Here is a 14,547-nt window from a genome sequence, read left to right as displayed (position 1 = left end):
ACCAGCCACAGAGGTTTCTGGCCAGAAAAGTAACACCTCAAGGATCCCATAACAATAAGATCATTGTGAAGATTAGGTGAGTTATACTGAAGTTCTCAGAACAATTTCTGGCAGGTAGTAATTATGTATATAACTAGGTAGTGTATATTTGCTTCATTTGTTGGTTTTCCATAACCTTGAGATCTCAGTATGTGGAGGAAAAGGGCATGTGAAGTGCTGTGGACAAAGTCTTGCTGGGGAGAGAGTTGGCTTCTCTTGAATAATAAGGAAGGAAGATACACGGGCAGTGTTTGACCACATTCTCCCACCACCTTGGCCCAAAGACCTCAAGGGGAGCAGTGAGGAAGGCCCTGAAGAGACCCAAGCTGGGCACTGAAGTGACAGCTGACTGTCACTGAGCCATTTGGAGCTCCTGGCAAGGACCACTGAGGCCTCTGCAAGAAGTGTGCCAGCCTCAGGGAGAGGGCTGCCCTCGGGTGGATCCAGAAAGAGAGAAGTATATCACTGCAATTAGGCCAATTGTTTGACCCAGGTTGCTTAACCCCAAAGACTCTCTCAGTGCTCTGATTCTCTTCTCATCTCTCGCTCAGTCCACACACAACTGCTACCATAACTTTCTGCAGTCTTTTTGTCACCCTCCGATTCAGAAGGCACAATAGGTCTCTATTGTTCTACAAAACTTAGAGCCAAAATGCGGCATAACATATTACAGTTTAATGGAGAAAAAAAACAGAACTGAAAGAAGGAAAGGCAGAGTTTCTATATAAGACAACATAAAGGTGAGCCAGGGACAGTAGCTCACGTCTGTAATCCCAGCACTTTGGGAGGGCGAGGCAGGCAGATCACAAGTTCAGGAGTTCGAGACCAGCCTGGCCAATATAGTGAAACCCCATCTCTACTAAAAATACCAAAAATTAGCCTGGCATGGTGGCGTGTGCCTGCAATGCCAGCTACTTGGAAGGCTGAGGCAGGAGAATTGCTTAAACCCAGGAGGTGGAGGTTGCAGTGAGTCGAGATCACACCACTGCACTGCAGCCTGGGTAACAGAGTGAGACTCCGAGAAAGAGAGATAGAAAGAGAGAAAGAAAGAAAGAGAAAGTGAGAAAGGAAGGAAGGAAGGAAGGAAGGAAGGAAGGAAGGAAGAAAGAAAGAAAGAAAGAAAGAAAGAGAGAAAGAAAGAGAAAAAAGAAAGAGAAAGGAAGGAAGGAAGAAAGAAAGAGAGAGAGGAAAGAAAGAAAGAAAGAAAGAAAGAAAGAAAGAAAGAAAGAAAGAAAGAAAGAAAGAAAGAAAGAGAAAGAAAGAAAGAAGGAAAGAAAGAAAGAAGGAAAGAAAGAAAGAAAGAAAGAAAGAAAGAAAGAAAGAAAGAAAGAAAAAGAAAGAAGAAAGAAGAAAGAAAGAAAGAAAGAAAAAAGAGAGGAAGGAAGGAAGGAAGGAAGGAAGAAAGAAAGAAAGAAAGAAAGAAAGAAAGAAAGAAAGAAAGAAAGAAAGGAGAAAGAAAGAAAGAAAGAAAGAAAGAAAGAAAGAAAGAAAGAAAGAAAGAAAGCAAGCAAGCAGGCAGGCAGGCAATAGTCGTGTGGCTCAAGTCCAACCCCCTAGCTTGACAGTGTCTTTCTGGGTCCCTTCTTGGCTTGGCTTTGAACCTCCAGGGGGATGGGATTGTGGTGTCACTAACTCTGAGGAGAAAGGAGTTATTACAGAGGAGTGGCAAAGGTCAGGGGGGACTTTCTGTAGTCATGTATTAGGTCTCAGGCTCAGTATGTGGTGCAGGAGCACTAGCCACTGCTGGTGGTGGTCTGCACAATCCTGGCCAAGGATGATGGGGATGAACTGCCGAGTCTGGGATTCTGATCCACGGAGAGACTTGTGCTTCTGAACTGGACATCCTTCCCAATAGCCGTGGAGTTGATACCCCCTTGGAGAGCCTTGGTACCGCTGTTGCTCCAGTCGCCACTGCTGGAGCTGCTACTATCCCCCATAGTAATGTTTTTGCTGCTAGAAATGTGGTTGACCACAGCTGCAATGAGAATGGACTGCTCAGTCACAGTCTGTCTTCCTAAATGCCCATTGCATGCCAATCCCTGTCTGAGAAATGAGTGGTCAAGGAAAGCCACAGAGGAAAGACTTGTGAAAAGACACTACAAAAAAAAGACCAAAAAAAAAAAGAGAGAGAGAGAGAGACAATGCTCCTATGGGCCTTCCCTGTCTGAGGGAGGCCCAGGACATACACTGGATGGGACATCAGATAAATCCTACCTAAATATGACTTATGTGTCTCTCCCTTGTGCCCCTGCCTTTGTGTTACTCTAGGGACAAGGCTGTAGAAGACAATTCTAGGGTTGAAAAGCTGATACAAAGCCATGAGAAATCATCTAAAATGATAGAAAAGAAGTGCACAGCATACTCACAGATACACACCGGATGCTGGCACTCCCCAGACATCCTATTCAGGAACAAAATAAATATCATGGAAAGGTTATGGTGAAATTACCCAGGTGGGACAAGCTCTTTTTGGAATTAACCCCTGAGATGCCAGGATACAATGATATGAGCTCCAGCATCAGGGATTAAGGTTAGACATGAGAAGGGACTTCCCTGAGATTCTAGGATGGGGAATGCAAAGAATAGAAATGTAATATGTCTCTGGATACACGGCTCTGTCATCACCTTGGCCTCAGTTACTGCATGGGCAAAACTGGGATAACATGGCTCTTCAGCAGTGTGTGTGATGATTAAATCAAGCTGGGTAGAGTGCCCTGCACATTCCCTATTCCATATCATAAGTGACACAGCTCTTATTTGCATCATCCTTCTGGGCCCATGGACACCACCCACATCCAGGTGCAGGTGTCTTTTTTTTTTTGAGATGAGGCCTTTCTCTGTCACCCAGGCTGGAATGCAGTGGTGCAATCATGCCTCACTGCAGCCTCACACTCCTGAGCTCAAGTGATCCTCCTCTCTCAGCCTCTTGAGTAGCTGGTACTACAGGCACATACCACCATGCCTGGCTAATTTTGTATTATTTTTTGTAAAGATGCGGTCTCATTATGTTGTCCAGGTTGTTCTGGAGTTCCTGGCCTCAAGTGATCCTGCCCCAGCCTTCCAAAGCACTAGGATTACAGGCGTGAGCCGCCACACCTAGCTAGGCGGGTATCTTTTCCAGAGCACTGCACAGACTCCAACTGTCCAATGATAACATTAACAAAGAAGAGAAGGTGGGGAAGAGTGACTGGTTCTGAGGAAAGTGGAAACTCCAGTTTAAAGTGTAGGGACAGCAGGCTGTTAGGACTACCTGGTACTCATCTTTGTATTCTCCACCACACCAGGATTCACTGACATTTGCCTTTCAGTGCACTATACACCTATTAGGAGGCTCTGAGTGTTCTGCTCTAGCAAATATTATAAAAATTGTATCTCTGAGCCCAAAGAGAAAGTGCTGCGCAGTACAGTCCACTTCATCGAGCACTTGTTGAGCCCTTCCTTTGTCCCCTGCCACTGTGTTAGAGCCTCCGTATACCAAGGGGAAGGAAAAGTAGAGACAAAAATCACTGTAACACAGTATAGCTAACCAAAGGACCACATAATCCTGTGAAACAGGTTTCTTTAGTTGGGTTCTGTGCCTTGACCAGAGTGCCTATGCTGCTGCACTCCTCGCCCTCCAGCATCTTCTGGTAGGTGGCAGTCTCCACATCCAGCCCAGCTTGATGTTCAGCAGCTCCTGGTAGTCACACAGAAGATAGGCCAGGCCCTCCCTGGCCTGCTGCAGGGCCTTTCTGAGCTCTGCCAACTTGGCCTGGGCATCCTTGAGGGTCAGCATCACCCCCTGCGCCATGCTGCTCAGTGTCAGCAATTGCCACCTCCAGGTTAGCATTCTGAAGCAGGAGGAGGAAGTGCACTGAGTCCCTGGATCCAACTGCGTATATAGCAGGTGAGCACAGGTCTCCATCTTTCCCGTTGGTGAAAATCTTTAATCTGTGTGCTATGTGGCTGGTGATGCTAACTTCTGCTCATAGCATTCACATCCATATAAACTAAACCATGCTGGGAAACTCCAATGATTGTCGAGCCTTTACCCAGAGATAGTGGTCACTTGCTTCCCACCTCTTGGGAAGGAATAATACATGTTCTGAGATCCCAGAAACTCAATGCCGCATAGTTTATGAAGTTTTGGGGACCATGTCTACCAGATTGAGAGAAGATCATTCTGCCTTTAGGTTGATGGATGTAAGTTAAGACAGCGTAAAGTCCTTGTTCTATGTGGTACCACTTGGCAAGCCCAGTTGCAAAAGGTCCCAATCAGGAGTCTGAAAGGCTGCCCTACCTGCTAGGTCCAGGTGCCCCTCTGGCATCCCAGGACACCACTTTCATCAGAGCCATAATCCTGGGCTTTGAGGAGCTGCCCCCACCTGCTTGTTGATGCTCTCAATCTCTGCCTGCAGCCTGCAGATCATCCTGCTGAGCTCCGCAATCTCATTTTTGGTGCTCCTCAAGTCATCACCATGTCTTCTGGCTGTGGTCTACAGCTCCCCAAGCTACAGCTGGGTGAACAGAGAGAGCAGGTAAGGAGAGATTACCCCTGACCCTGAAACATGTGTATGAAAAGGGCAATAGAATCAATCCAGAAAGTCCTAATTCACTTAGAGCCCACCAGGCACGTAGAGTGGAAAGAATCACTTAACTGGAACTCACAGTTGCCCTGAAAGATATCGGGTAGTAGAATGAAAAGCACTATAAAGACTCTGCAAGTTATGGGGCTGGGCACAGTGGCTCACACCTGTAATTCCAGATACTTGGGAGACCAAGGCGGGTAGATCACTTGAGGTCAAAAGTTCAAGACCAGCCTAGCCAATATGGTGAAATGCTGTCTCTACTAAAAACACAAAAATTATCTGGGCATACAGGTGCAAGCCTATAATCCCAGCTACTTGGGAGGCTGAGGCAGGAGAATCGCTTGAAGCCGGGAGGCAGAGAGGTTACAGTGAGCCAAGATTGTGCCACTGCAGTCAGTCCAGCCTGGGCAAGAGAGTGAGTGAGACTCCATCTCAAAAAAAAAAAAAAAAAAAAAGTTTCTGCAGGTTATGGAAATTTGTGAAAGAAATTTCAATAGGTTTCCTAGTGAGTAAAATATGTATTCTCTGGGATGGTGCCAGAGGGGCTGGAGGTAAAGTTCAGAAGACCTGGAAAAGGCTGGTGGGGTCCAGATTGATCCAATAATCCTTATTTACCTTGGTCTGGTACAGGGTCTGGGCCTTGGCCTTGCTCTTCTAAGCCATCTCCTCATAGTAGGCCTCTAGGCCTTGACCTTGGCAATGATGCTGTTGAGGTCCAGGTGCCAGTTATTGTCCATAGACAGGACCACAGACATATCAATGGATTGTGACAGGCCTGGTTATACTCCTACAAGCACACAGGGGCACACCACTGGGCAGTTGTCACCATCTCTCTAGGATGCCCTGAACCGACTATCCATTGGCCCAGGAATGTTATGAGGTCGAAAAAACTAAATCTGTTTTTATTGCCCAGCCAGCCCATGAAGGTGACTCTCGATGTTTCCTAGGCGGCCAAACTGAAGGAGTTTCAGCTGGCACGTGGGTTCCCGCCAGCTGAGCGTTTAAAAATAAGCAGCAGGGGACGCTAGGGAACAGAGTGTGTCCCTCACGACAACGAACTCTCATCAGTTCCAGTTGGTCCACACGGGCAGAAGTGATTTTGGAGTTTGCTTTGATGAGGAAAATGCTTTCCTTGAATAGTCCCTGAGGTATTTCTCCAACTCTGTGACTGAAAAGCTGTCTGCTTTTCTTTTTTTTTTTTTTGAGACGGAGTCTCACTCTTTCACCCAGGCTGGAGTGCAGTGGCGCGATCTCGGCTCACTGCAGGCTCCGCCCCCCGGGGTTCACGCCATTCTCCTGCCTCAGCCTCCCGAGTAGCTGGGACTACAGGCGCCCGCCACTTCGCCTGGCTAATTTTTTGTATTTTTAGTAGAGACGGGGTTTCACCGTGTTAGCCAGGATGGTCTCGATCTCCTGACCTCGTGATCCACCCGCCTCGGCCTCCCAAAGTGCTGAGATTACAGGCGTGAGCCACCGCACCCGGCCGTCTGCTTTTCTTTAATGGTGACAGGAAGTCAAGGGGAAAACGTGGGATTCAAAGTTTGAAGTACTTCCTCGAATATTGCAAAAGGAGTCGACCACACCAAAGTGAGTCTACATGATGCTAGCGGGGGTCGTAAGAGATCCAGAGATAGACAAACGTCAAGTGACAGATCACGAGATTCATCTCACGAAAGAACAGTCTCAGCTCACTCCTTGTATTAGAAATGCGACTTCTCCAACATGACAGCACCATGTTGAACAAGAAAAAGATCGCAGTTCCTCTCATCCAAGCAGTCTGCATCCTCAAAAAGCATCCCCAAATGGTTCCATTAGCAGTGCTGGGAACAGCAGCAGAAACAGTAGTCAGTCAAGTTTAGGTGGTAGCTGTAAGACATCTAGGGAGATGGTGTTTGTATATGAAAATGCAAAAGAAGGAGCTCAGAATATAAGAACGTCAGAACAAGTGACACTAATAGTGGATAACACTAGATTTCTTGTAGACCCATCCATTTTTACTGCACAGCCAAATACAATGTTGTACAGGATGGTTGGTTCTGGCCGAGAACATAACTTTACACGACCCAATAAGAAAGAAGAGTATGAGGTGGCAGAGGGGATTGGTTCCACTGTGTTTCAAGCTATTCTGGATTACTATAAAACAGGAATAATCCATTGTCCTGATGGCATATCTATTCCTGAACTGAGAGAAGCATGTGACTATCTTTGTATCTTTTTTGAATATAGTACTGTTAAATGTAAAGATCTCAGTGCCCTAATGCATGAGTTATCAAATGATGGTGCTCATAGACAATTTGAATTTTATCTGGAAGAAATGATCCTCCCTCTCATGGTAGCTAGTGCCCAGAGTGGGGAATGGGAATGTCATATAGTGGTGCTTACAGATGATGATGTGGTTGATTGGGGTGAAGAATATCCACCACAGATTGGAGAAGAATATTCACAAATTATTTATAGCACAAAATTATATAGATTTTTCAAGTACATTGAAAACAGAGATGTGGCCAAGTCAGTTTTGAAGAAGAGGAGTCTTAAGATTAGATTGGGAATAGAAGGTTATCCTACCTACAAAGAAAAAGTAAAGAAAAGGCCTGGAGGCCGCCCAGAAGTGTTCTACAACTATGTCCAAAGACCCTTTATTCGAATGTCCTGGGAGAAGGAAGAAGGAAAGAGTCAGCATGTAGACTTTCAGTGTGTAAAGAGTAAATCTACCACCAACCTTGCAGCAGCTATGGCAGACATTCCCCAGGACCAGCTGGTAGTCATGCACCCAACTCCACGAGTGGATGAGCTGGATATTCTCCCTATCCATCCCCCTTCTGGCAACGGTGGCCTCGATCCTGATGCACAGAATCCAATGCTGTGATGCTGATGTTCCTTGAAACCACAGCATGCTACTCTTCACAGTGACGTTGTACTCTCCTCATTCTGCAATGCAAGGCCACTCTTCTTCATCATGAGATGCACATAACAATGTTTAGGATGTTGCAGTGTAGGCTTTTTCAAGACCAAAGGTAGCTGAATGGTTTTTCTAAATGAGTACAACTCTAGCATTTTGAAGTTCCAGTTATATAAATGTATTTGTTTACCAGTAGATTTGTGAAATTGGTTCTTTGTATGGCGGACAGTCCTTTTTCACACATCTAGGTCCTTTCAAAAGTGGCGGAAATTGGCAGCTGGGGTACTTTCAGTTTGGATTGATATTCATCACACCCCAGATAAAATGCAGAGTATTATATAGTTGCACTTTATAGATGGTGGTTAAATGGAAATGTTCAAGCCAGTTTATAGTTTTGATGCACAATATAATTTAAGTGCTTCTGTCAAAGTATTCCTCCAGTAAAATTTGTATAGTTTGCTGCCTTTGATGAGCAAAAAGTATTTATCTTGGACTTATCTGAATGATCTAGATGAGATTTAATGCCCATATCTTATCAGTTCAGTTATCTCCAGGGCCATTTCACCCTTTAGAGTGAGTCACATGCAGGGAGTGTGAATGTCAGAGGTGGTTTATTATCCAGTCTGCTTTACCCTTAATCTGTTCACAGATATTTATTTACTAATGCTTTTTTTTCTTAAGAGTTATGGGATAGGAAAATGAAGTGTTTGCTCTTCATTTACTAAGTGATTATAAACTTCAGTTTTTTGTCAAAATAAAATTCCATTGTTTTAATGTTTCTGACCAAATTTATAACCACCTTGGAAAAAAAAAAAGAAACAAAAAAGAGAAAACTAAATCTTAGTAAAGAGAAAGGAAAGTAACAAGCGACAGTAACCCAGAGAAACCAGGCAGCAGACAATCATCCAGCAGACAATAAGGGGTTACCCATAACTCTCCTCTTGGCCACTCTTCATATATTCCCCTTGGGATGCTGTGGACGTAGGGATTCTAAAAGCCTGAACTGCAGATGCTAGGTACCCTGAGCCTTGGGAAGGACAAGAGGGAGGAAGTAAGCAATATGGGGAAGGGGACTGTAAAATTGAAGAAATGATGGAAGAATATGGATCTTGATGGGAAACACTTTGAAATGTTTGCCTGAAAATAGATTTCACAAAGGAAGCAGAATCCCCAGAATCAAGCAAGACTTGACACCCTACATGTGGCTTCAATCCTAGAAGAAATAATAAAGGTCCTCACAGCTTCATAGAGGCTCTCAGACTGGCCAGACTCTCCGTTTTGATTTCCAAGTCCACTTTGGTCATGTAAGAAAGATCCACCTTCTGAAGATAATCAGCCTTATTTGCCTCAATATTACTCTCATTTGATAATATCAGCAGCATGTTTACATGGTTACAGGAGCAAAAATCACAAAAAAAAAAAAAACAGACAGTACCGTTGCAGTAGAGAGAGAGATTTGACAATTGAGCTCAATATTAGAGAAGGCATGTTATTATCAATTTCTATAACCTGGATGATTATAATGGTAATTACCTACAGTTCAATAGTAAACTGTTGTAATGAAGGGTTCAAAGCAGTTTGGCAGCTGGCGAGCAAAACACACTTTGGAGGGATGTTAACTCCGGAAAGAAAACCCTGCGGCAGAGGCTCAGCATTGAGGCTGGCACTGTCCTAGGTTTTGGCCATCAGCAACAGCAACACTTGGAATTCCTGTTCTGGAGAAAGTGTTATCCAGCCTCACAGCCCTGAGAAGGCACCACCATTCCTCAGTTTCCTGGCTCCATCTCCTCTCTTCATAGCTCCACTGCCCTGCTCACCTTCTTCAGAACCATGAAGTCATTATTAGCCCCTGAGTACTTGTGAAATTCATCCTCATACCTACCAGGAAGAAAAGAAGTAAGGCTCAGATGGCAGCAGAGCCAAGGTTATATGCACAGATGTGCAGAGAAAGGTGTTTATCCCAGGAGGTGGAAGCTCAGCTGGGGCAGGGTTGATGGTGAATATTCTCTGGATAACATGCCAGTGGGTGGCATGGGTTATTAGAATGGTAGGATTTTTTTTTTCTTTGAGACGGAGTCTTGCTCTGTCACCAGGCTGGAGTGCAGTGGCGCGATCTTTGCTCACTGCAACCTCCACCTCCCAGGTTCAAGCGATTCCCCTGCCTCAGCCTCCCAAGTAGCTGGGACTACAGTTGCATACCACCACACCCAGCTAATTTTTTGTATTTTAGTGGAGATGGGGTTTCACCATGTTGGCCAGGATGGTCTTGATCTCCTGACCTCATGATCCGCCTGCCTCGGCCTCCCAAAGTACTGGGATTACAGGCGTGAGCCATCGCAGCCAGCCGAATGGTAGGATCTTTAAGAGCACAGTGGTACCCCATTTCCAACACTCCCAGACACTGAAACTAGAAGGAGATAAAACATGTAATGGAACTGGCACACAGCCCTTGCTGTCCCTGGGTGGCACATTCATATAGGTCTCTGGATTCTCCACTGCTGGAGATCACCCAAGTCCTCATAAGCCAGGGCCAATGCTCAATTCCAAGGCCATCTTCCCCTTGAGTCTGCCCCCAAAGCTCCCAGCTCCATCTGTGTCCTGAGTGTGCATCCTGCCCTCAACATCAGATCAGGAACAGGGCTGCTTTCTGTCTTGGCCCCCGCTTGAAGCTCCCTCACCACCCAGGACAAACACATTTTCTAACTCGTCCTCTCCTGGAACTCAATAAAAGGTACCAAAGCCTGGCTCCCATGCCCAGAAACCCTGATTTAATGGGTTACAAGTGCAAATTTGTAAAGCTCCCAAAGTGATCTAGTAAACAGCAAAATGTGCAATCCATTTTTGCTAAATGATGGAGTGCCTGAATATCTGTCCCTGTTTACTGGGGAGCAACTAAGATGCCCATCTCTGAGACCTACATCTCATTCTCCTTGGCACCAACACAAAATATCAACAGAGGGCAGACCTTCCTTTCATCAGCACCATTTTCAGACACCTCATCTTGTGGCCTGCATAGACTTCCTGCAGGAATAAACCCAGGCCCTCCCTTGCTAAGTGAGCTTGGTTCCTGCCAGACATGGCCCAGACCCAACCCCAGCACCCTGGGCACTGGCTTCTCAGGAGGCAGCAGGTTCAATTAGGTGAGCTGGTGGCTTTTTCATTCCACTTTAACCCCAGGCATCCACCCCTGTCATTCTGCTGTCTGCCTCTCAGAATGAACAAGGCTCACCCAAGAATCTGGAAAGGGTTTAGAGGATCAAATGAAAGGGTAGATTCCTCCTAATTTTAGCACCTCCAAGTCTCACACCATGTGTGTCCATGGAACTCCCCAGAGAGTTTGTCCCTGGGTCTGCAATACAACCAGCACTCTCCCTATTCTAGCCAGGAAGAGGGGGATTCAGCCAGAATATCCCAGGCTGAGCCAAGGGTCTGAATGAATGAACTGGATACTTGAAGGCATTCATTCATCTGAGACTGAGCAATGCTCACCATTCTGGTGACCAAGAGAGTCCCTAACACCCCGTCTGTCTGCCTGTGGCTCTCTGAGTGGTTCTGTTGATCCTGTTTTTCAACCTGCTGCCCAGGGAGCCTCATGTCACTCATCTCACATCCCACGCCCAGTCTCTTCCTCTTTCAAACACGCCCCCTTAGTCCCCTTTTCAGGCCCCTATGTATTCTGCTGCCTGTATTCCCTTCCTGCCTCTCCCCTGCAGGGAGGGCTTCACCCTTGTCCACCTGACAACAGATGCCATGATGACAGGATCCTCTCTGCCTGATTCTCCAGGGTTCCCCATGCCTAGCACAGTGCCTGGCCCATGGTAGGCTCCCAGATTTTGTGGGATCAACAACTATTCGGTTCCTCCTGCTTAAAGCATTGTCCTCTGTGTGGGTAGTTGTGTGTCCCGCCTCCACTGTCGTGCTGAAGAAGAAAAGTCTTGGCCCTCCAGACACCCTTCTACCCAATCATCTCCTGCCCCAAACCCAGGACAGGAGCCTGTATGCATGAACTCAAGATGGGGTTTTGAGATACAGACTGACTAAATCAGCTGCCACTTGTAGGAATGGCTGCCCTCTCTGCTAAACATGCCCACCTGTGTACCAAGCCCATGTTAAGCACGTGGGAAATGCAGCCAAATCATCCAACTGCAGGGAAAAGAGACCCAGCTGATTGGAAGACCTTGAATCTCACCTCACACCCTCACACTTTCTCAGCCCCTAGAAACCCCTAACATCCCAGCTTGGATGCTTGTCTTGGCAGCCTGACATCCTCAGGTTCCTGGGTAGAGGCTGCAGATTAGCCTCAAAATAAACAGAAGAGAGGGAATTTTATTAAGAATTCTAACCGGGGGTAACAGCAACAGTCATCCTGGCTATAAGGAGAGAGGATCTGAATCCAGTGGTTTCTGGTGAGCACAGGCCAAGAAAAAAGTTATGCTACAGTAGCAGGGGTGCTAGAAGGCATTCCCTGCAGAGAGGCCAGAGAGCTGGGCACTCCAAGCTGCCGTGCCATCGCCTCTGGAAGGAAGAGAAGTTTTGACTGGGTGTCAGGGGTAGGTTCACTTTCAACTGACCCTGTGCACGAGGATAAACAACTTGATGACCAAGAACCTTCTAGTTACAGTTTATTAAAATAAAAATAAAAATAAAGATCATGCTCAGGTTGCCCTGGAGGCTACAGAGTTCTTTCTGCCTCTGGTAGGTGCTTATACCAGGCTTAGAACAGACACATTCTTTGGCACCACCACATCTACAGGAATCTAATGTTGTGCTTGCCTCTGTAGACAGCACCACAGGAGTAGGTCATGGGATGGCAAGTCGGCTCTCAGAGATTTTGGGAAGGGCACTCACTGCAAGGCACATAAGACAACATGGGAGCTAAAGTTTAAGCAAACCCAGTTCTGTTCCATTTATTGAATAGCTTCTTGATCATATAACAAGAAGTTTATAGGAAGGAGGAAATGTATTCTGTTAACACCCAGAAAGCAAACAGCCTGACACTCTCACCCAGAGCATGAGGCAGACATGGATGGGACCAGAAACAGCCACGTGACTATTGCAGTTACAGGACGGGATTGAAATGGGAACCGTGGAGGGTGGTTAGTCAAGGAAGACTTCCCAGAGAAAGTATCTTGAGGTGAGTTGATGGAGAAGATAAAGAGTATCCCATGTTGGGGGCATAAAGAGACTTGCAGGAACCAGTCTGTGCAGCAAATATTACAGCTTCATTTGAAGCAAGATCATCAAAGGCTGCTGAAGGCTATGAAGCAGAGCGTGGTATATCCATGAACGCAAGGATATGTGCCAGCCTGACCCATTGACTGGGAAGAATTTATGCTGTTTATGACAGCCTGGCAAACTGCAGTGGGTCACAAGTTTGGATGTGGCTCACTGCTCCCCAAAGATCACCCTGAGTCTCTAGTCTCCCTCTGCTCCCATCCACCCCTGCCAACATGATCTTATGCAAGCACCATTTTCAAAATGTCACTCTCCTACCCAAAAGTTGACTAGCCTGCCTCTTCTAGCAGAACGATCTCCTCTTTTGACGTTAAATGCCCTCCCCTTTCCCTTTTTCTTTCTTCCATCCTGATTCCACCACTTTAATGTTAAAACTCTGTCCATCCAAGCCAATCTTCTTGCTATCATTTGGTAGGAAGTTGAACAAATTACCTCTATGGTTTCTTCCCCCTGTTGGGTTCTGGAATACCATGCATCTCCTCCCCACAACCACCATCATCCTTGCTAAGTTCCACCTCTGAGAGGGTGACCCACTCAGCAGCCTGGCAATGGAATCCCTGGGTCTTCTCAATTCCGGTCACCTTCTCCTTCACTCCACCTCAACCACACACTCCATGCCTGCAGCCTGGAATATCACCAAGAACTGCTGCCTCCTAGGAGCTTAATTCCCAAGCCCCACTTTCTGGCCATAACTTTCCATCTCTCAGGGCTCTCCCACCTAACTCTCATTACATCCGCTCCTCACTCACGTAAATAATCTCATTGTCTTAACCCCTTTATTTTTTCCAAGGCTGTTAGCTCTCTCCCGGTTTCTTTTCCTGCTCTTCTCACATTAAGCATTATTCATTCATTCAACAAATACTTTCTGAGCATCTACTATATGCTAGGCATTGACCAGGTGGTGGAAAGCGGTGAACAAAATTGATGCTGTCTCTTTCCTCACAGAAATAACAGACTGGACTTCACCACCTGGAAGACCTTCTCACCAGCCTCATCAATTCCCCTATTCCCCCATCTTTCAACCATCAGCCTAACAAAGTCCCTTCTCAAGGCCAAGACTACAACCTTCCTTCCCCTACCTGCTGCAGGCACTGAGCTCTGCTAAGGGAGACCACCCAAGCCTAGCTTCCTACTTCACCAAGAACACTGAAGCCATCAGGAGTGATCCCCTCAACATCCCTTCCGTGCCTTGAATCCTGCCTGCCTCCACACCCACCTGATTTTCCTTTTTCTTGTACAAGGCTTCAAGATGTATCCCCACCCATCTCCTCTAATTCTTTGCTCCATCAGTTACCCTCCTCCCTCTCCTGCCCCTCCTCTCAGCCTCTCCTCTCATACCCAAGTCTTTCCCACCCTTACAGTACCTCTTGTCACCCCATGGCAACTTCTTGCTATCATTCTGTCTCTCTTCCCCTTCTCAACTAAATGTCTCAAAAGGATAACCCCATTTTGTCCACTTCCCTGTCTCTGATCAGCTCCTAAACCCATGAAATCTAGTTCTGTACATAACCCTGACATCAGGGACACCACATTCCTAAGAATGCCTTTCTCCTTGACTTCCTAAAAGCCAAACCCGATAGACAACCCTCAGTCTCATGCCACCAGATCTCTCTACTGCAGCTGAAATGTGGTATATACATAAGCCATTCTTTGCAGTATCATCACAACAGTAACTTGCACATGTTTTTTGAATCCCTACATTCCTTAAAAGTGTGCATTAATAGGTTTCCAGCTTCATTCTGACACAACTTAGCAACTTCCTTGTGGATGTGGTGGATAAGCCATGGGCAGGTCCAGTTTGTCGAG

General features: G+C 46.3%; 1 protein-coding gene across 1 annotated transcript; it reads left to right on the top strand.

The window, feature by feature from the left end:
* Positions 1-6,181: 6,181 nt before the first annotated feature.
* On the top strand, positions 6,182-7,622 carry LOC129466003 (BTB/POZ domain-containing protein 10-like). Its single transcript, XM_055250828.2, has one exon. The coding sequence runs from the start codon at positions 6,493-6,495 to the stop codon at positions 7,471-7,473; it is 981 nt and encodes a 326-aa protein (XP_055106803.2). The 5' UTR covers positions 6,182-6,492; the 3' UTR covers positions 7,474-7,622.
* The last annotated feature ends 6,925 nt before the right edge of the window (positions 7,623-14,547 follow it).

This window comes from Symphalangus syndactylus, chromosome 17 (assembly GCF_028878055.3).
Source record: "Symphalangus syndactylus isolate Jambi chromosome 17, NHGRI_mSymSyn1-v2.1_pri, whole genome shotgun sequence".
Taxonomy (NCBI): Eukaryota; Metazoa; Chordata; class Mammalia; order Primates; family Hylobatidae; genus Symphalangus; species Symphalangus syndactylus.
Note: the sequence above shows the minus strand (reverse complement) of the source record. Positions and strands in the feature narration are given on the sequence as shown.